Source organism: Phyllobates terribilis, unplaced genomic scaffold (assembly GCF_046119375.1).
Source record: "Phyllobates terribilis strain yellow unplaced genomic scaffold, ASM4611937v1 Scaffold_11__3_contigs__length_659146591, whole genome shotgun sequence".
NCBI classification, from domain to species: domain Eukaryota; kingdom Metazoa; phylum Chordata; class Amphibia; order Anura; family Dendrobatidae; genus Phyllobates; species Phyllobates terribilis.
The window spans coordinates 381,301,075-381,323,617 of NW_027362771.1; the positions used below are offsets into that span (position 1 = coordinate 381,301,075).

The 22,543-nt window shown below is 40.1% G+C and overlaps 1 protein-coding gene across 1 annotated transcript in view; it reads left to right on the forward strand.

Annotated features, from left to right (window-relative positions):
• Positions 1 to 22,543, forward strand: part of ADAM10 (ADAM metallopeptidase domain 10) — a 158,094-nt gene that overhangs the window by 48,241 nt on the left and 87,310 nt on the right. Inside the window, exon 2 of the mRNA XM_073652966.1 lies at positions 11,467 to 11,617. Coding sequence (XP_073509067.1) covers positions 11,467 to 11,617 — 151 coding nt within the window. The remainder of the gene's footprint in view (positions 1 to 11,466; positions 11,618 to 22,543) is intronic.

The following is a 22,543-nucleotide window of genomic DNA, read 5'->3' on the forward strand; positions in this document are numbered from 1 at the left end:
TGTCTTCTAATAGTTGTAGAAAAACTGTTGTACACCGTTTGTTTAGGGAAAATGTTGCCTTTTAGCGGAGTTACAGTTGACGCGCAAAACGAATGTTTGTTTGATGCTACAGTTCTGCCAGTTATATTCCCAGCGGGGAAGGGGGAATCCTGTTCTCAACTATGCCCTTTGTCTGGAAATGTTTACAGAGGAGGGAAAAGGAATTTGCTAACCGTCATCTTCAAAACAGAAAAATGTGTAATGTATCCAACTAGATTTGCTTTCTTTTCTCTCTTGTTTTTGTATGCATTGTTGAGTAGGGTTAAATACTTGGTAACAGACACCCTTGTTTGAAAGTTAATCCCTATCCGATCGCTGGGGGTCTGACTGCCGTGGTCCCCACCTACACTGAGATTCTGGTCTCTGAAAATCCTCGGCGGTCCATCATGCCTACTGCCTCTCCATTCATTCTAATAGGAATGTTGATCAGCCGAGCGTTGCGCTCAGCAATCTCCGCTGCTCCCTTTAACAATGAATGGAGAGGTCTGAGCCCTGGTCAGCAGTCAGACCCCCACCAATCAGAAAGTTGTCCCCTATTTCTTGGATGGAGGTAAACTTTTAAACGTGAGAACTTTCAATAAAGATCTTACGAGAAGTGGTGCAGGGAGATTACTTCTTGGGCTATGCGTACACTGCATTGGTTACGCACTAGTGCCGCTGCTGAGTTTTCCCAGCCGAAGCTGCTTCAGAATTGGTGTAATTATTTTTTAATTGATAATGAAATGGCGCTATAGTTAGAGATTAGGGTGTGATCTCTGCCCGGTTTTAGAATAGTTGAAATTAGAGCTTTATTAGTCTGCGTTTAGACTTGTGAATTTTAAAAACTTTTTATGCCTGCTTTTGTGGCTCAAAAAATCCTAAAATGCACTAAATGTAATAAAGGGAATTGCCTGTAATGCACCACCTATTTAATAAATGGGTTATAGATGCATGATTGCTAAAAGTGAGGTTTTGGATCAGCCTTTCCTCTTCACCAAATGACTGCGGTGAGTAGGAGCTTGAATGGAGCCGCAGCTTAAAAATATTGTGAAGATGTATTCATGTTTATTAAGCTCCACATAACTTTATATTCCCTATTATATGTGGTGCAATTTATACAGTTGTTCTTTGTTGGGCCTCATTCAAATGTCTGTGATTTTTCACGTACAAAAAAAAGTCTGATGGTAAAAACGTATGTGATTTTCACACATAGTGAAATAAACTACAAAGCTTCTATACATTGCAATGTATATCATGGACAGGACTTTGTAAACTGTACAAGGACCCATAGATTTGTATGGTTAAGTCCAGTCAGACTTGTGTCAATGGGATTTTTTTACATTTTTTTTAGTGGACACACTGACCGCAAAAAAAATCTGGACATGTGAACAGCCCCAGAGAGCACGTACCCATTAGTCTATCAGTGAGAAACGGACGTCTAATGAGGCCTAATAGTATCGTGGATCCTCTGACAGTATTGATTAATCTCTTTTCTATATGTGTATACTGTAGATACCATACCTGCTTTTAGTTTTTCCCCATTTTTTTCCCCTGCAGTGAAATAAAATGCATAAACTAAATGAAACGTTTGGAAAACAAACTATTACCATTTGTAAGTAATGAATTTTAAGCAACAGCATTTCCGTAATTTCATTTGATTTAGTATTTTAATGCGGTGCTTAAAAATAGTTTGCATTGCATTGACTGAAATGAGCCTCCCACAGGGTCTCTCCGTCTATACTTTTGTATACTTAAAGCACGGCTGGTAAGGAAGCCTCATTTATCATAATGTGATGTGTTTCATTTATGAGGAGTATCTAACAGCCTTCTTGAAGCGCGTTTTCCCACAGAACGGCTCCCGTTGCTGATAAAATATGACAATTTGGCTCTCCAGAGTTGATTGGCAGCAGGCATTATTGTCATTACACTGTGAATGGGAAGGAGTCCGTTTTAGGCACAGGAGAAATGGCACAAATTTCAATTTATCTCCTTGGCTCATCACTTCATCAAAGTAATTTCCTAGGCAGCTCCAGCTTTCAGTTTCTTCATTTTCACACACTTTTACAGAGGATTTACATAAATAATATGCAAGCTTAGCACTTTAGCTTTGTTTTCTAAGTACAATAGCCTCTGATAAACCTGTTCTTTTTCTTACCTTCAGATGTACAAGTTTGGCTGTTAGTAGCCTATGGGGGGAATTTTTTTATTTAGAGCTTTGTGAATGATAAGATATCCATCTTTTTTAACATGGACTCAAAAATAAGTGTCATATCGAGTGGAAGGGTTTACTAATATAATAGCATTCAAATAAAAAAAAAAGCACCACTCCAGCGTCTTTTTATCTTTTTATTGCAGTGGCGCTACTAAAGTAAGGTCCCTGCCCTTAGTCTTACTTACCAGCTGCCATCTTCATCTTTTATCTTCGGTCGGTCTCCTGCAGTTTGTGACCTCCTGGAACGAGCCGGGGGTCACTTTTCAATGCAAGTCTATGAAAGCCTTGTTCTGGCCCTCATAGACTTGTATTGAGAGCGTGTGACCATTTACTTCTGGTCAGTCAGAAGTTGCTGTACTTTATTATGGGGGCAGCCATCTTGCCTTGGCTTCTATTAACCGCATTTAGAAAGATGCTTTACAGCAGCCATATGGAGCATAGGATGTTGTAGTCACATGGTTGTTGACTTCTATTGGGAGTTTTGTTTTTATACAGAGCATGCTCTTTGATCTATGCAGAGGTCATTGTGCGGGGAGGGGAGAGGAGGTGAGCTGTCCCATTACCTATTGTGAATGGTGGGTTCTGTGTTCTCTATATATAGGTCTCGGCTTTCATTGTACTCCTGCCTGTGATAACTAGGTGACTACTGAACAATGATCTCTACAGATACAGAAGTGTCAGCATGTTATGGGGCTCAGTGAACTGAACCTGCTATCTGGTAATTATGAACTGCATGGATTTTCTTCAGAGGTATCAGACCCCTACCATTATCGATGGCTTTGTAGGCCAGGCCAGCACATTTGGCGTCAGGGTTGATCAGTCTAACCTATGCTGGTTGTCACTAGGTTCATCATGCAGCTTCTAAGATTAGATAAGAATGAAAAGCCGCCTTCTATGTATTTCAGTGGGAAAACTGAGACTTTGCTCCAGTTCTTGCTATTGCTGATTCACTGAAGTAGGTGCAGTGGTGCTGAGCAGAAACCGGTATTGTACGTTATTTACCCAACAGAGGTGAATCAGACCCATCGGGTGATAATTCTGAGTTGTAGCAAGACCTTGACTGGTGCTGAATGTGCTCGGCATGGCCTCCAGCTTCTGCAAACACAAACTGTACAGCACTGGCATGGCGTATACATTGTAGTGTTTCCAGGGGCGTTACTAATGGAATGATTCTGAGATTGCAATCGGACTCCGGCTTTGGTGCTGGATACCTCTGCAAAGATCTGTCCTTCATGAGGAGACTGGCGCCATAGCGTCGCCCGGGAACTTCAACCTCCTCAAAGTAAATTTGCTCATTTTGATATTTGGAAATGGCAAGTTGATTACCAGGCTTGATTATTGCTGATCGTTAATATGGAAGGCCCCGTTCTTATCTTATTAATGATGTGTAGATTTAGAGTTTGGCGCTGGAAAGCTGCTGAGTTGCAGCCTAAACATTTCTGTAGGCTTACAGTAGCACCATAGATGCCAAAATAGCATCCTGTTCGCTTTCATCCGGCCTGTATATGTCAGTATATTGTGCCTTTTCCGTATAACCATATCCCATACCAGTAGTGTGTAAAAAAAACAAAAAAAAAAAACAACAAAACTTAAATGTATAGTATTTTTTTAATCTTTAAACCATGGTTGCCTATGGTGCCTCATGCCTTACCTTGACATCAGTCACCCTTAGGATCCCACAGTAAAGCAAACATGGCAGCATATACAACAAACGTCTCCTAAAGAAAACCTCATTTACTAGTTTATTGGTTTTCACAATAGCATCTTCACATTTTGTATTAATGCTTGAGATTACATCATTTGCTCCCACCGATGACTATATTACATTCCTAACAATATTTACCTACACACTTTGTAAATGGTTCCTTTTACAGCAGTTGTATTTTGTGCAGATCGATCTCAAGTACTCATGTCTTTTATTATGTCACCATTACTATCCACTAGAAATACTGTTTTTTGCCGTGTACATCTCTTCACCTACTGTACCTGTATTGTTTCTTCTAGTTTTGACTGAAGGTTGTAAGATGTATCTATGTTTAGTGGCTTCATCACATCTTGTCTTGGAAAAAAAAAAATCTTTGATATATGATTTTTGGAATCCTGTCTTGATCTTGGTTACCTTTTCCTACACCTGAGAGTGCACAAACCTGATAAAGTTGCCTTATGAAATCTGAACATAGAAAATATATCTAAAGTCATTGAGAAATGGGAAGAGGGGGGTATGATCTAAACCTCAAAATTTAGGCCAACTGCTATCGCTCCTGACCCCATATGCACAGTAATGCTCTATTTTCCTGAGAGCTCCTATGTACTCTTGAGAGACCTGCAACCCCACTCCTACGATTGCAGCTTCTCGCCAGTAACAAAAGGATTGGTGATCATAAATTTAAAAATACTGATGCCACTGCAGTACCTAGGGCTGTGGAGTCGGTATAAAATGGACCGACTCAAACTCCAAAAATATATAATAAATTGGGTGCAGTAGTTCAATGCAGTTTGTGGGGAATATTTTTTTTCTTAAGAGTTTGGGAAAGTTCTGAAATTTCCTATAAATCTTTGTCCTGTTCCTGATCTAAGGGTCTAGACTTTTAGCTGCGATGAATCTGTGCTACAGTAAATTTATCACTTAAACATGAGCCATGTATGAGGGAGTTGAAGTTGGTGTCATGGAAATTCAGAAGTCGGAGGTTTGGCTTACCGACTCCACAGCCCTGGCAGTACCACTGTTGTGAAATACACTGAAAAAACCCTCCATTGGAATATCATTAAATCAACAAGTTAAGAACACCTAGATGTTCACTAATGCAGCTTCGTAATTGTCTTTTTGTTTTTTCCACGTGCCACCTATTGGAAGTAGCAATCCTAAAAAGTCAGTGTCGACCCTTAAATGAGCCTTGCCACATGACTTAAGATAAAAGCCAAACTAGAATCTCAATTTTCAGACACTGTTTAGTCCTCTTCCTCTCTGAAGAGGTAATTTGCATATTTAATTTACCAGAGGAGCATTGCAAGGTTTAAAAGTCTCCTCACATTGGCATGCCAGGCTTGGCATGTCACTCTTCACAAGGAGAAATGTTACCCCCTGAATACCTATGTTTCCCACATAATTTGTAGGGCAGGTACACTTGCAGACATGGACTACTCCAAAGACATACTGATAGGGAATGTAGGTTGTGAGCCCCAATGGGGACAGTGCCAATAATGTCTGTAAATTGTCTGAATTTTAAAGCGCTGTGGCATATGTTGGCGCTATATAAATAAAAAGATTATTACCCCTTACATTTTGCAGTTGGCAAATTGCATGCACGTGTAAGTCCTGCCCGTGTCTACACTTGTAATGTCTTGCATGTATTAATATACTGGAGAAAACTACAGGGTCCGCACTGCTCAGTGATCCAACCAGGTCCCAGATGGTCTTTAAGGGGTAAAGAAGCTATGGACCAGGTGGTCATGTATGGCTGATTGGCCTACTTTGACCAACTATTGGCCCCCATGCAGGTTAGACTAATGTTGGCCAATTTCAGTGGTAATGCCTGACAATCTAATGTGCATGGGGGGCTCCCAATACGATCTCTGTATGATTTATATGGCCGTTTGACTACGCCATTAGTTTACATGGTCTAAAAGTTAGAACGCTTTATGAAACCTGCTCCACTGTCTGTAAATATAAAGGCAATTGATAGCTTTTCTGTATGTGAAAGCAAACAATAATTCAGCTCATTAATATCAGCTAGTCCAATGTTTAAAACCCAAAGTTAGTTATTTATGAGGTGCCGAACCTTTCCTGGAGGAAAAAAAAAAAGCGCAGAATTCAGATGAAGGAAAGCTGTCATCCATGAAAGATAAATGAATACACAGAGCCGCATCAGACCCGGAGGGACAAAAGATTAGAGGACATTAGAATCCATTTACGGGGATGTTCTCAAAGGAACAAGTAGCTACAAGAAGATAAGGGAAAAACAACAGATGTCCTTCCTTGAGGACAATTGCTTCTTTAGTAGTTTGAACCAAGGACTGGAATATTAAAGGAGTAGAGGTTTTTAATTGCTTGATTTGTGGTAGGTAGATGGCATCTTGGTGACCTTAAAAATTGCCATGGTTTAAATCATATATTAAATAAAAAAATTTTTATATTTTTTTTTTACTATCAAGTAGCGCCTCTATATTCAGGTGATCACACAGGATTCACCAATCACAATAGGTGCTGACCCTGCTCCACCAGTCTTCACAGTGACCTTTGCACACGCTCATTAGGTGCCTCAACACAAAAGATGGGGTTGGGGTCAGTCTGTCTGATTTCTTGATAACAGCAAGTTATGGTCTAAAAAGAAAAAAAGCCACAGTAACAAGTGTGTAAATTACAAAAATTTCTTTTTTTTTTTTTTTTTAAATAAAGATTATGATATGAAAAACTTTTTTTTGAGCAATTTTTACGGAAAGATCTGATTTTAAACGATGGATCGCTTTCTGATGTCACGTTCCCACTAAAGCTACATCACAAACAAAGTTGTTGATATTTATTTAATGATACAACATGCTTTTCGTTAGCCCTTATTTTTTCTTTTTTTTTTTTTTCTTTCTTTTGGAGCTATTAAAGTTGTAACTTCACAGACGAATGGTCTTTTCTAATTATTAGGCCAAGAACATTGCTGTAATGAAATTCTTACGGGTGTGGGCAATGTTTGAAACATTTTGCTTTAGTTGGGGCTTGATTTTTTTGATCATTTCACTGTAGTTTTCTTTTTTCCTCTAGTTTCCGGTATCATCTGCAACACTGTATATCATTACTTACCCAGAATTTTTTTTTTTTTTTTTGCAAAAACACGCAAGTGGCTTTCTGTTATTTAAAGTGACCCTCAACTGCAGTCACAAAATTTAACTACACTTTCTTATGGTATAAAGGCAGTCTTCCCCAACGCCAATCCTAAAGAACCACCAACAGGTCATGTTTTCAGGATTTCCTTAGTATTGCCCAAGTGATTATTGTAGCACCTACACAGGCAATAATTCCATCACCTGAGAAATACTAAGGAAATCCTGAAAACATGATCTATTTGTGGCTCTTAAGGACTTGAGTTGTGGCACCTTGAGCTAGGGGCTGTGGAGTCTGAGTCGGTATAAGGTTATGTGCACACTTTCTGGAATTGATGCAGAAATTTCCTGAACGTTTTTTGCCTCTCCCTGGCAGAAATAAACGCATTCGGATTTACATGCGTTTTTGACGCATTTTTACATGCGTTTTTTTAAGTGTTTTTGAGCATCAATGAATGATTGATTTTTGGAGCTAAATAAAGTTGGTGGGACATTGCTTAAGCCCTTGGTTTACCATAAGAGCTGAGGTGAGTATATTGGTTAATTTTAATGATTAAAGAATGGGTCTGTTGTATTTCAAATAAAGTGTTTACACGGTGTCTGTTTCTTTACTTTTTTTGGTCATGAAAAGGTCTGATTGACACATTGACATCACCAAACAAAAGAGCTGGGTGTCAGCTAGTCCCATTCCCCCAATCTTCATTAGCATTTCTGTTCATGTAATTTAGCGACTGCTGTGAGCTGTTTTTTTAGCCTGGGAAGGTGCCATTAGGTAAACATTTCCCTGGCCATAATTAACAGCTCACAGCTGGTTCATTAGCCATTACGCCCCCCCCCCCCCCATCAGCACTCAGCGCTTTGGACACAACGTATTTATATTGAAACTAAAACGCGGTGTTCTAATGCCTCTTTTTTGTTGTTGGTACATGTGAATCCACCGCATATAGTGACACTTCAATCGGTCAAAATCTGCAGCGGAGACTAGCGTGTCCGCTACAGAAATTGCAACGCTGCAGGTGAGTTAGGGTACGTGGCCACGGTCAGGAGTTACTGCAGGTTTGACGCTGCGTGTATATACAGCGTCAAACCCGCAGCGTCCAGATGTTACATATAGTGGATGGGATTTCTAGAAATCCTATGTCTGCTCTGCGTGCATCTGAGGCTGCGAATCACCCGTGGACACTGACATGCGGTGCATCTTTCAGGACCGCAGCATGTCAATTTCTCTTGTGGAGTCGCTAGTCTCTGCAACAGAAATTAGACCACTAGAAAGTACTGAATGTGGTAAATTCGCATGGTTCAGTGAACACGTGGATTTACCTGCGTTCAATAGAATGCAACGTTTTGTGCGCAGCAAAAATTTGCGTCCAAAGCGGTGCTACGTCTGAATTATAGGCACACAAACTAAAATTTAAAAAAAAAAAAAAAAAAAAGCGTGGGCTCCCGCGTCATTTTTATAACCAGCAGAGGGAAAGCTGAGGGGCTGATATTAGCCGCGGAAGGGACAATTAGCCATCAATGTTCCCTAGCTATTAATATCAGCCCACAGCTGTTTGTTTAGCCTTTACTGGTTAGATTACTGGGGGACCCCAGAAAAAAATTGATGTGGGGCCCCCCTATAAAATCTAGCCAGCAAAGGCTAAACTAGACAGCTGCCTACTGATATTAATAGGCATGGAAGAGGCCATGAATACTAGCCCCCTCCGCGGCTAATATCAGTCCCAGAAATGGCGCATCCATAAGATGCACCAAATCTGACGATTAGCCTCTCTCTTCCACGCTGCCCTGTAGCGGTGGCAGGGGGTAATGGGGTTGGGGTTCACGTCTGCCTTGTATTGGCGGCTGACGTGAAGCCCAGGTTAGTAAAGGAGGGCGTCTATAAGATGCCCCATTACTAACCGCATAGTAAAATGGCGCATTTTCAATAAAGGACACGGCCAGAATAATGAATTTTAATGAAATAAAGTAGACACGGTTCTGGGTACAGTAGTTCAATGCAGTTTATGGGGAATATTTTTTTCCTAAGAATTTGGGAAAGTTTTGAAATGTCCCAAATGATGTCTGTCCTATTCCTGATCTAAGGGTCTAGACTTTTAGCTGAGATGAATCTGTGCTGCAGTAAATGTATCACTTAAACATGAGTCTTGTATGAGGGAGTCGGAATTGGAGTCGATGTCTTGGAAATTGAGGAGTCGAAGTTGTAGTCGGAGGTTAGGCTTACTGACTCCACAGCCCTGCCTTGAGCCGCATTTTGTTCCCTGTTGCTGCCTTTGGCCCCTTTCTTAGTATCCTTAGTGTGGCTGTGGTCACAAGGGAAAGCGCTGTGAAAAGTGTGGATCAATCTTCCCTCTCCCATCCCATGCTGTGGGTTTGACCAACACCAATAACAGCTCAGTGGCCATACCTACTGTTGTGGAAACTCTTCTTTAGGGAGGGGTTTAGTGTAGACACAAGGTCTAAAACACGTTGTCGGTGTTAATCAAATCAGGGCGACCATCGATCGGAGACAAGAACATGCACCAAAGCATCAGTTGTTCTACAAGGCTTGTCCAGTCTCAGGCTCAGGTACCAAGACGGAGGTTTTCATTGTACCCACAGGAAAAAGGGAGTGGTTTCGTTCAATACCAAAAAAAGGTTATGTGAACTTTTAAAGGGGTTGTCCGGGACTTTAACATTGTTGGTCTATTTTGTATTTTTAGTAATTTTCTATTATTTTTTACCTATTCAGATATGCTCAAGAAGCTCTTTTCTTTTATACTTTCTAGTTAGGGTATATACACTTGACGTCTTTTAAACAGTGTTCCCGCGAAGTTTTTAAAGCAGAAGTCGCTGCAGGAAAATGCCAGCGGTGTTTTTTTTTCTGTGGCACTTCGTCTAACAACTTTGTGTCTTTTGAAGTTGTTAACATAAGCCGAAAAGACTAAAGATATTTACAGCAAGTAGTTTTTACAGTACAATGTATATGTTCATTCTTTTTAAGATTTTTTTTTTTTCTTAAGCTCTTTCTCCGTTGGTTTTCGGAGTCTACCTGCCTGAAAGACATCATGTGCACAAACCCTATGCGATACTTAACTAGAATCAAGATCGCTGCCCCCACAACACACTGCTCTGAGATGGGTAGCAAAAGCCTGTTGACAGATTCCCTTCAAAAACGCAACCGGGAAAATAACACACAAGAAATCCGCAAATTTCAACATTGCTCTAATACTCAGTGGCCATATGTTTTTATGAAATCACATCCACTTTGTATGAACTGTTAAATGCAGATTTTATGTACAAAAAATGCAGCATAAATGCTACATGGGAAAATGGCCTTAGGTAGTTTTTGTTAAATGGGATTTCTTCACAATTGGTTGTCAAGTTGATGAAGATCGCAAATATGAAATGTATGATATCGTCATGTTCCTACGAGTGACAGACAGCAAATACAGAAGAGGACCATCCCCCTACTATAACTATTGTATCCCACACAACTTCCTATACCTGTGTGCGAATGTAGCAGCTTTGTTTCATATAGTTTGTACGTAATGTGTATAATCTGAGGATGAATTAAACAATTCTGTCCGAATGCTACTCTGAGTTTAGTGCTAATTAGTGATGAGCGAGTATGTTCTGTTAATCTTTTTGGCGAGCATGCTGCGGTGCTTGCCGAGTATCTTCAGCGTGCTCGGGTGTTATGTTTCAGTCACTCCGTGCTCATGATTTGCAACTGTTTGACAGCTTTAATACATGGAATGACTACGAAACAGACATTCCTCACATGTTAAAGCTGTAAAGATGTCATCTATACAATTGCTTTAGAGACTTTGCATTAGCAAAAAAAAAACAAACAATGTTCCAACCTTCATCGTATGTAAACATGTAGCATATACTACAGGTTGTCCTTTTTCTGGATGCCCTCAGTACCTTGTTGGACATGTTGACGTTCAGTCCTTTCCTTCTCGGGGAAGATTATTATTATTATCTTTTTATAGCGCCACCATATTCCGCATCGCTTTACAATTCAGACAATTTTCCGACGTTATGGGCACTGTCCCCATTGGGGCTCACAATCTACATTCCCTATCAGTATGTCTTTGGAGTGTGGGAGGAAACCGGAGAACCCGGAGGAATCCCACGCAAACACAGGGAGAACATACAAACTCCTTGCAGATGTTGTCCTTGCTACAGTGCTAACCACTGCGCCACCGTGCTGCTCTGCGAGATTAGTTTTTATTCCCCTCTCCCTATTGAGAAAACATGCATGACACAAAATGTGTATGGGGGGGTAGCGTTTATTTATGTATGTTATGCTAGACTTGTATTTGTCAGATGAAGTGCTTTACCCTTTAATGCTGTATTAGTTGGGACTCTCGGTGCCTGACTGTTAAACAATTGTATTGTACGTTTAAGTAAAATGTGTTTTTTGTGCTGTTCATTTGCAGGTCAGTATGGAAACAAGTTGAATAATTATATTAGACATTATGAAGGATTGTCTTTTGACATGGACTCCTTAAACCAAAAACACCAACGTGCCAAGAGAGCAGTATCCCATGAGGATCAGTTTGTCCATTTGGATTTTCATGCCCATGGAAGGTAAGAGTCAGTTCTCAGTTGTTGCTGAACAGATCTTTTTTATTTGTTTTTAAAAAATTAACAATTTACACACACGAGATAAATAAGAAAACTTGGTCATGAAGGATAAAATGTAACACCACATTTTTTAAAATGCCTTTTGTTCATTAATGGGAATCTGAACAGGTTTTTGCTATGTAATGAGAACCGCATGAGGTGTCACATGTCAGGTTGTGTGCTGTAGTTTACTTACAATGAAGGTTTTATCACCTGTTGGTTATCATTGCCCAGAGTACAGCAGCTACAGAAGCACTTGCATGCTACTGCACCCCCTCCTTTGATAAGCAGTTCACTGTTTATACACAATGTACATACACAGTCTGGTGTAGGTGGGGTTAGCTTTCTCAGCTCTGCTGCATTGCTAAATCTAAACCCTCTTGCTGTGTGAGAACGGCTGCACCCAGTAAACGTAGTGATACATCATGGGATTTCGGGTCTCTTTGCCTACAACATGCTGCTCTCAGATGAGGTAGCAAAAAAAGGTAGGTTTCAGATTCCCTTTAAGAATGTCACAAATGTGTATAGATATTGTATGGGCAGAACACTGCCAAAAATCAGTCATTGAGGTACAACCAGCAGTAATAAGGCTATCAAATGTTATGCTAAGTGCTATGCTGTGAGCATTTCCTTACCACCAGCAAGTGGGGTCAGTAAGCCAAATTACCATCTCCTTTACTTGTCCTTCTCCTTCATAAATGGCCAAAAAATTCCAAGTGATAAAATGTTAATGTAATTATACAACATTAACAGATATGATTTTCTTTTTAAAACTGGATTTAAAACCTTTCTGCCCAGGCAACCCAAACCTAGCTCTGACTATACAACCCTGTTTACCATTTGTTTGTTTGGAGAAATGTTGTAAAAGTCCTAAATAAAATTTAATGCAGAAGACTCTTCAGGAAAATGATGGCTGTGCTTTTACTTTTTTTTTTTATTTTACTCTAGGTATATTTTCTGGTGGCGGTTTTTTTGTTTTGTGTTTTTTTTTTTGTTTTTTTTCAGCCCCTTGAAGATTGGTTTGGTAACTTATTTCAACCGCTTTGCGTCTTTTGAGGCAGTTTAAAAAAACAAACAAACAAAAAAAAAAAAAGACTGTATAATTGAATTTATGAACAGCTAGTTGTTTTTAATCTTAACATTATACCTTTTAAAGGGAATCTGTCACCAGGTTTTTATTAAATCATCTGAGCACACCATGTTGTAGGTGCAGAGACTCTGATTACAGCAGTGTGTCACTTACTAGGCGGTGTTTTGCTTTTTCAATACAATCAGTGTTTTATCAGCAGGAAATTATTACTACAGGACAAGCTGCCTCATGCCTCCTTTTCCAGCCACGTCCCCATCACAGATTAGCAGCTCTCAGTCACTATATATTGTACTCTGAAAGCTGAGAGGGGGCAGGGTATACACAGATCAACAACTGAAATCTGCTCAATCTGCAGCATAGAAAACTGCGACTCGATCATAGCCTGCTGCACCCAGTAAATTAAGGGATACATCGCTGTGATCAATGTCTGTCCCAACCTGTCAGATTATATTGCAAAAACCTGCTAATAGTCCTTTTAAAACAGCAGTTCCTACTAAATTTTATACATTTATATTAGAATATTATATTTTCATGATTTGCTTAAAACATACAATTATTCCAGAGCAAAATCACAGCTCCTAAACAATGACACATTTTATAACAAATATGTATTAGAAGCTCCAAACCAAAATGTTCCCATTATCTTCAATGTGGCTTCATGTCATGTACTTGTCTGTGCCCATTTTACATCTATATTATCTTGGCTTCAGTACAGAAGTCTTTTTCCTTGAAGAAATTGCTTGACGTGTAGTCCACCAGTATTTCCTACTTGCTTTTGCTTGTTTCAGTACCCGTGCTCCCCAGCCTCACATTACCTTACTAGTTTGGCGTTTCCATTGTGGCTCATTTTACACTGCAGCTGGGTTTTCTTAACATTATGGCTTTTATAGATAAAGGTCCTGTGCTCAAATACTTATTTTTAACCCTTCTATTACTTTTTTTTTATTTTTTTGTTTTTTTGAGGAAACCCACACCCATTATCCTTCACGGCTTTACTACTCGCCTTTGTGTAGACCAGGAGGCCTGCTGCTAATTCTAATACCCGGATAGTGAAGCTGGTTAATACTTATTGTCTTGTTCAGTGGTGGTCGGGTTCAGCCTCCCTTACCTTGACCATGGCTCTGAGCACCTGGTGCTTCTAGGTACTCCATGGAGGTTGCAGTTCTGGGATATGACAGCACTGGAGGATAATGGCTTCCTGGTCGCTCCATGTTTGATTCTTCTCAAATATCTGGCAGTTAATGTTGTTTTTTTTTGTTTTCTGAACACTTTTTTTGCCACGCTTTTGACCATTTTCAACAAAACTTTTGAAAATTGTGATCATCCCCAATACCTTATCAATTCTCTGAGAGCTGCGTCCCTCCGTAAGACTTAACTGACTAAGAAAAGTAAAAACTTATTTATCTTTTTAGCCCATTTTGTCTGAGGACAACAAGCTGCCTAATAATTTTGCACATCTTGATAAAGGATGTTGTATCCTTAGGCCAGATCCTCCCTCATTACACAAATACACATCACCGGATCTGCTTCATCCAATAAACATAAAAGTTTATACCGGTCAGGGTAGAAAAATCTGCATAAAAATGATAATGGTCAAAATACTCAAACTGTGCGCAGAATTATTAGGCAAGTGTGTTTTTAAGGCTTCAATACACATTAGAGTAAAGTCAGCCATACGTAGCAATAAAGTCTGACTTTAGTCTGTTTTGGGGGGACCTCCTGACAGATGATGTCGGGGGGAGAGAAGGGTCCGGCCTGTTGAATTTCAGTGTCCAATCTTTTTCTTCTCCCTGGATCTAAGTCTCCTCCAGAGGAGTCTGACAGCGGCTCTCATCTCACAGACAACACTGAGAACAATGCTCTGCCTAGTACTCCTATGTATAGGAGAGTGGAGAGATATTGGTCGGTCAAACGATTGTGTGACTGATAAATTTTTTTTTTTTTTTTTTAAATATCATGGACTGAATCTGCACATGAAGAAAAAAATCACATCATCTAGTAGCTTCTTCCTTGTGTCGGGTTGGATTTGCCCTTTCAAGTCTACGGATGTATAAAGAAACCCCCAAAAACCTGGATTTCATACGAACCCACCATATAGCGTCCGATTTTTAACAGCTAAATTACAATTGATTACTTAGGGTCCTGAATTCAGTCGTGTACATTTTTAATGACTGCTATTGTATAAAAACGGATGCGAATAAAGATGACAAATGGGAAAAATTTCATCCAAAAAATTTGGACGATTTTTTTTTTTTTATATATATTTTCATGTGAACCTGATCTCACTAACAAAACTGTGCAGGTGATTGTAATACTCGTGCAGTTTTGCAGGTGATTGTAATACTCGTGCAGTTTTGTAGCTGATTGTAATACTCGTGCAGTTTTGTAGCTGATTGTAATACTCGTGCAGTTTTGTAGCTGATTGTAATACTCGTGCAGTTTTGTAGCTGATTGTAATACTCGTGTAGTTTTGTAGGTGAAACCGCTTTTTCCCTGCAAAATCGAGTGGTGTTTAAGGAGTGATTTGAAAACTGCAGAAGTCCAGCATAAAAATAAGGAAGCATAAAATAACACAACTATTCTTTTTATGGTGCCATGATGAATGTAGTAGAATGATGTAGTATCTTATATTACTGGTTTTGATCTTTGTGCATTTACACAAGCCAGTTCATTTCTTGCTTTAATTTGCTTGGAAGCCACTCCTTAATTGTGAAGAGTGTGTAACCTTACTACACTGTATATTATGTTTTACTTTTATCTTCAGTTATTTATAGTTGGAAAAATGCCTTTTTACTAGTTGGTTTCAGTCAAAAATCAAACACTCCCTAATCTATGCTGTAATCTATCACTCACTTTGTTTCCTTTTTACCCAAAATAACCCCCTTGTTCCTCTCCTGAAAGCCTTCGAGCAGCCGGTATCAGGACCAGACTGTAGGAGCATGTGACATTTCTAACCTGGAACTCTCCTGGAGATTAGATAGTACAGATCTAAGCTGCCTGTTTGTCAGACACTTTTACTAGTTATTTAATGGTGTGTTATCAAATGTGAACACATGCTTAACACTCACAATGGGGGGAAATGCACTCGCTCTGCTGCTTTCTCCCCTCTCCCTATAGGGGAGTATGGAGAGTGTGTGGTTGGCTGAATGAGTACTTGCCCGACAGCTATCTTATGTGTATGATCTGCTTCTTTCTTCTATCTCACTGCGTTTAGCAGTATGTGTCAGAGTGTGCCAGAAAATGGACTCTTATTGTAAAGAAAATTTGTACTAGATGCCTCTGTATGGAATAGTGGAGAATAAACCGCAAAGGCCACTGTAAAAAAAAAACCCAAACAAACAAAAACCTTGGTTGAATGTGAGCCATTGGATACGTTTACTATATACAGTCATGGTCGAAAGTGTTGGCACCCTTGAAATTGTTTCAGGAAATGAAGTATTTCTCCCAGAAAATTATTGCTATTACACATGTTTTGTTATACTCATATTTTTTCCTTTGTATGTATATAAATATCACAACACAAAACAGAGGGGAAAAAAGGCAAATTTGACATTTAACACACACCACTACAAAAATTGGCGGACAAAATTGTTGGTATCTTTTCAAAATTGTGGTAAACTTTGTTTCAAGCATGTGATGCTCGTTCAAACTCACCTGTGGCAAGTAACAGGTGTGGGCAATATGAAAATCACATCTGAAACCAGATAAAAAGGGGAGAAGTTGACTACATTTTTGCATTGTGTGTCTCACATTAAACATGAACAGAAAGAGAAGAGAATTGGCTGAGGACTTAAGATCAAAATTATTGAAAAATATCAACAATCTCAAGGTTACAAGTCAATCTCCATAAATCTTGATGTTCCATTGTCAATGGTGCACAACAGAAGACGTTTACAACCCATGGCACTGTAACTAATCTCCCTGGACGTGGACTGCAGAGAAAAATTGATGAAAGGTTGCAACGCAGGATAGTGTGGATGGTGGATAAGCAGCCCCAATCAAGTTCCAAAGAAATTCAAGCTGTCCTGCAGGCTCGGGGTGAATCTGTGTCAGAGCGTGTTATCCGTCAACATTTGAATGAAATGAAACGTTATGGCAGGAGACCCAGCAGGGCCCCATTGCTGATACAGAGACATAAAAAAAGCTAGACTGCAGTTTGCCAAAATGTATGTGAGTAAACCAAAAACCTTCTGTGAAAGCGTCTTGTGGACAGATGAGATCAAGATAAAGCTTTTTGATAAAGCACATCATTCTACTGTTTACTAAAAACGGAATGAGGTCTACAAAGAAAAGAATACAGTACCTACAGTCAAATAGGGTGGAGGTTCAAAGATGTTTTGGGGTTGTTCTGCTGCTTCTGGCACTGGGTGCCTTGATTGTGTGCAAGGCATGATGTGTGTCAGAAAGCTGATTTGCGTCATATGTCATGGGTCTTCCAGCAGAACAATGACCCCAAACATACTTTAAGAAGCACGCAGAAATGGTTGTAAACAAAAGCACTGAAGAGTTCTGAAGTGGCCAGCAACGAGTCAGGATCTAAATATCATTGAACACCTGTAGAGAGATCTTAAAATTGCTGTTGGGAGAAGGTGACCTTCAAATATGAGAGACCTGGAGCAGTTTGCAGAAGAGGAGTGGTCCAAAATTCCAGTTGAAAGGTGTAAGAAGCTTGTAGATGGTTATAGGAAGTGATTGATTGCGGTTTATTATTCCAAAGTGTGTGCAACCAAATATTAAGTTGAAGGTGCCAACAATTTTGTCTAACCCATTTTTGAGGTTTTGTGTGAAATTATGTCCAATTTGCCTTTTCTTCCTCGGTTTGTTTTGTGTTGTTCCAATGCACACAAAGGAAATAAACATCTGTATAGCAAAACATGTAATTTCAATACTTTTCTGGGAGAAAAACTTAATTTTCTGGAAAAATTTCATGGCTGCCAAGACTTTCAGCCGTATCTGTACATCTGGAGCTCTACTGTTGTATAAAGCAGAATGACTTTGGTGGGGTCCTTAGTTGGTTCACACCTATGTATGCAGAGTCAGCAACATTACCACATCTGGCGCAAATCTCCTACATGATATTTGTTCAGTGTGTTTCTAGCCCAATGGTATTTATTGCAATGTTAAAGGGCTTGTCCAGTCTTAAAGAGGTTTTCCACTACTTTAGCATTGATGACCTATCCTTAACATAGGTAATCGATGTCTGATTTGGTCGGGGTCCGACACAAGCACCCCTGCCAATTAGCTGTTATCTGTGTCGGTGGTAGCAGTCGGCCTGAAGTACTTGCTTTCGGAGCTGCTCCATCTTCTGACACTCGACACCTCCACCGATAAGACATTGATGAATTACCCTAAGGATGGAAATATCAAAAGACTGACCTCACTTCCAAAACAGAAAACTGGTGTGTACAGGTGCTTTACTAAGAGTAGGCATTTCCATATATAATTAACAAATAAAGTTGCAATCTGTATCGCTATAGCATGCAAACATGAAATATATGAAATTTGAATTGCAGTACTGCTCTAGAAAATAGAGATAAATGAGAATTCTCAGCGCATGTGACCATGTGTATGTAATTTGCATACATGTGGTCATGTGCCGACTCATCTTGCCCTACATCTCTCAATAGAAGAGAGTTAAAGGGGTGGTCTGGAACTAAAATGTATTTTAATCCTAAATGCCTACCTATTTAATGTCACAATTTAAGCTCTCTTCTAATATACTTTAATTAAAAATTCTGTATCGTACCCTCAGTACTCTGAGTACTTGTTTTTGTTTTACTACTTCCTCTTTGATGCTTCGTTTTGAGAATCTCAGTACATGCTGGGATAGTCAAACGGGACATCATATGGGGGCAGAGGCTGCGGTTAGTGCCGCAGCCTCTTTAAAGCGAATAGTCTTAAGTGGCTCCGTCTTCAGGGTCTTGGCTAGTCCCTGCTCTATTGAACATGCATCTCTTGTCAATGCCGATGTTTGCCCAGTAGATTATGGTCACTGTGTAGTATGCCCAGTAGATTATGGTCACTGTGTAGTATGCCCAGTAGATTATGGTCACTGTGTAGTATGCCCAGTAGATTATGGTCACTGTGTAGTATGCCCAGTAGATTATGGTCACTGTGTAGTATGCCCAGTAGATTATGGTCACTGTGTAGTATGCCCAGTAGATTATGGTCACGGTGTAGTATGCCCAGTAGATTATGGTCACGGTGTAGTATGCCCAGTAGATTACGGTCACGGTGTAGTATGCCCAGTAGATTACGGTCACGGTGTAGTATGCCCAGTAGATTATGGTCACGGTGTAGTATGCCCAGTAGATTATGGTCACGGTGTAGTATGCCCAGTAGATTATGGTCACTGTGTAGTATGCCCAGTAGATTATGGTCACTGTGTAGTATGCCCAGTAGATTATGGTCACGGTGTAGTATGCCCAGTAGATTATGGTCACGGTGTAGTATGCCCAGTAGATTATGGTCACGGTGTAGTATGCCCAGTAGATTATGGTCACGGTGTAGTATGCCCAGTAGATTACGGTCACGGTGTAGTATGCCCAGTAGATTATGGTCACTGTGTAATTTGCACCGTGACAGTGCGCTTGCTCGCCGGCTCTGATCAGAAGTAATGAGCCTGCAAGAGAGTGGGCTGTTGTTGTGCTTTTGTAAGAAGAATATCTGGTGTGTAGGAAAACCAGAAACCAGTGCTGCCACCGCAAGTGACGTCACTTGCAGGGATGCGTGCTGGTCTGTGCACGCCGGGTAATCTTCTTACAATGCACTGGCAGTGCTCTCTTGCCTGCTCGTTAATTCTGATCAGAGCATAAATCTACTGACCATACAACGTAATTGACGTATTGATGCATGCTCAATAGAGCAGGGACTATCCCAGCCTCTGAAATGGATGTCACTACATTTCAGGGAGGTGGCAGAGGCAGTAGCAGTGACTGCAGTCTCTGCTCCCTGATGACTCTTCGTTTGACTATCCCAGCATGCACTGGGTTCTTAAACAAAAACGAAGCATCATCAAAGAGGAAGTTGTGAGGGAACTATAGTGACTTTAATCCCTTAAAAGCCCAAGGCGTACTAATACGTACCTGCGCCCTGGGACTTGAGCCTGGTACATATTAGTACGCCTTTGCGATTTCGCCCGCACACAGGCTGTGCGGGCAAGATCGCTGCTGGGTGTCAGCTGATTGTTACAGCTGACACCCGTTGCTATGTGCAGGGAGCGGTCCCGCGCCGCTCCTGGCGCATTACCCCCTCAATGCTGCGATCGAAGTCGATTGCAGCATTTCGGTGGCAAGGGGAGGTGATCGCAATACTCACCTCCTCTCCCGGCCTCCAGTGCTGTCTTCCGCGGCTTCCCGGATGTTGCCATGATGACCCGATGTAGTCATGACAACATCCGGGTCACCAGACGGCAGGAAGATATTTTGGTCATGCGCAGTGCATGACCAAAGTATCTTCTGTCTCTGCAGTCATGACAGCCTGTATAGCACAGGGATGGTGCTCCATCCCTATGTTATACAGGCGATCAGAATAAAAAAAAGTGAAAGTCCCATAGTGGGACAAAGAATAAAAGTAAAAAAATTAAGAAAAAAAAAAAAATCGTAAATTTTAAAAAATTTAAATAAAAAAAGAAACCACCAAAAATAAAAATATAATGTACCCATCAATAAATATTATTAAATAAAATAAAAGTGCACACATTATTTGGTATCGCCACATCCAGAACGATGTGACCTATAAAACTGTCCCACTAGTTAACCCCTTTAGTAAACACGGTAAAAAAATAAAAATAAAAAACTAAGCAAAAAACAATGCTTTATCATCATACCGCCAAACAAAAAATGGAATAACACGCAATCAAAAAGACTAATATAAATAAAAACGGTACCGCTCTAAACATCATCTTGTCCCGCAAAAAACAAGCCATGATACAGCTCCATCAGCTGAAAAATAAAAAAGTTACAGCTCTCAGAATAAAGCGATACAAAAAATAATTTTTTTCTATAAAATAGCTTTTATTGTGTAAAAGCGCCAAAACATAGAAAAAAGATATAAATGTGGTACCGCTGTAAACATACTGACCCGAAGAATAAAGCTGCCTTATCAATTTTACCACCCTCGGAACGGCATAAAAAATAAAAAAAAAATTCCTGAATTGTTGGTTTTTGTTTATTCTGCCTTCCAAAAATCGGAATAGAAAGCGAACAAAAAATGTCACATGCCTGAAAATGGCACCAATAAAAACGTCAACTTGTCCCGCAAAAAACAAGCTGTCACATGACTGTCGGCTGAAATATGGAAAAATTATAGCTCTCAAAATATGGCAATGCAAAAACTAGATTTTAAAAGAAAATGCGTCTTTTAGTGTGTGACAGCTGTCAATCATAAAAACCCCATATTAATCTGGTATCGCTGTAATCGCACCGACCCGAAGAATAAAGCTGTCTAATCACTTATACTGCATGAAGAATGTAGTAAAAAATAAACTCTGGGGTTGGGGTTAGGGTTAAGGTTGGGCTAGGGTTATGGTTATGGTTGGGGTTGGGATTTTTATCAAAAGTGTGTAAAAAGAAAAAAAAAAACGATATGGCAAATAGTGTTGAGTGCATGTGCTCGCTACTTGAGTTTGCATCGGGTGCTCGAGTCTCCGCCCCATATGCTTCGCGGCCAAAAAATCCTTGCGGGGATTGCCTGCCATGCACGAGTGATCCCCGCATGTTTTTTTGGGGTGTCTAATAACCGTGAAACATGCGGGCGGGGACTCGAGCATTTCACTTGAGCACCCGTGATACATGGTGTATACCTGAGTACCCGATGCAAACTCAAGTAGCGAGCACTTGTGCTCAAGACTAATGACAACTTATTCAATATGATAACCTAATGTTATCAAATTCTGTGTCGTACCTCTGGGTTCAAAATGTTCACTATACCCCTTGATAAAATCCTTTAGGGGTGTAGTTTCCTAAATGGGATCACTTGTGGGGTGTTTCCACTACTTAGGCACATCAGGGCCTCTCCAAACGCGACATGGCGTCCGCTCTCAATTCCTGCCAATTTTGCGTTCAAAAAGTCACACAGTGCTCCTTCCCTTCTGAACACTGTATTTACTCCACATATGGGGTATTGGCGTACTCAGGAGAAATTGCACGAAAGTTTTTGGGGTCCATTTTTTTCTCTTACCCTTGTGAAAATAAAAAAAAATTGGGGCTAAAACATCATTTTTGTGGAAAAAGTTAGATTTTTTTTTATTTTCACTGCTCCATGTTATAAACTTCTGTAAAGCATTTGAGGGTTCAGGGTGCTCACCACACATCTAGATAAGTTCCCTGAGGGATCTAGTTTCCAAAATGATGTCACTTGTGGGGGTTTTCCACTGTTTAGGCACATCAGGGGCACGTCCGCTAATTATTCAAGCAAATTTTACATTCAAAAAGTCAATTGGCGCTCCTTCCCTTCTGAACCCTGCCGTGCGCCCAAAGTGTTTTTTTTCCCCACATATGGGGTGTCTACGTGCTCAGGGGAAATTGCACAACAAATTTTGGGGTCTATTTTTTTCCTGTTACCCCTGCGAAAGTAAAAAAAAAAAAAAAGCTCGAAAGTAACATTTTTGTGAAAAAAGTTAAATGTTCATTTTTTTCTTCCACATTCCAAAAATTCCTGTGAAGCACCTGAAGGGTTAATAAAGTTCTTGAATGTGGTTTTGAGCACCTGGAGGGGTGCAGTTTTTAGAATGGTGTCACTTTTGGGTGTTTTCTGTCATAAAGACCCCTCAAAGTGACTTCAAATATGATGTGGTCCCT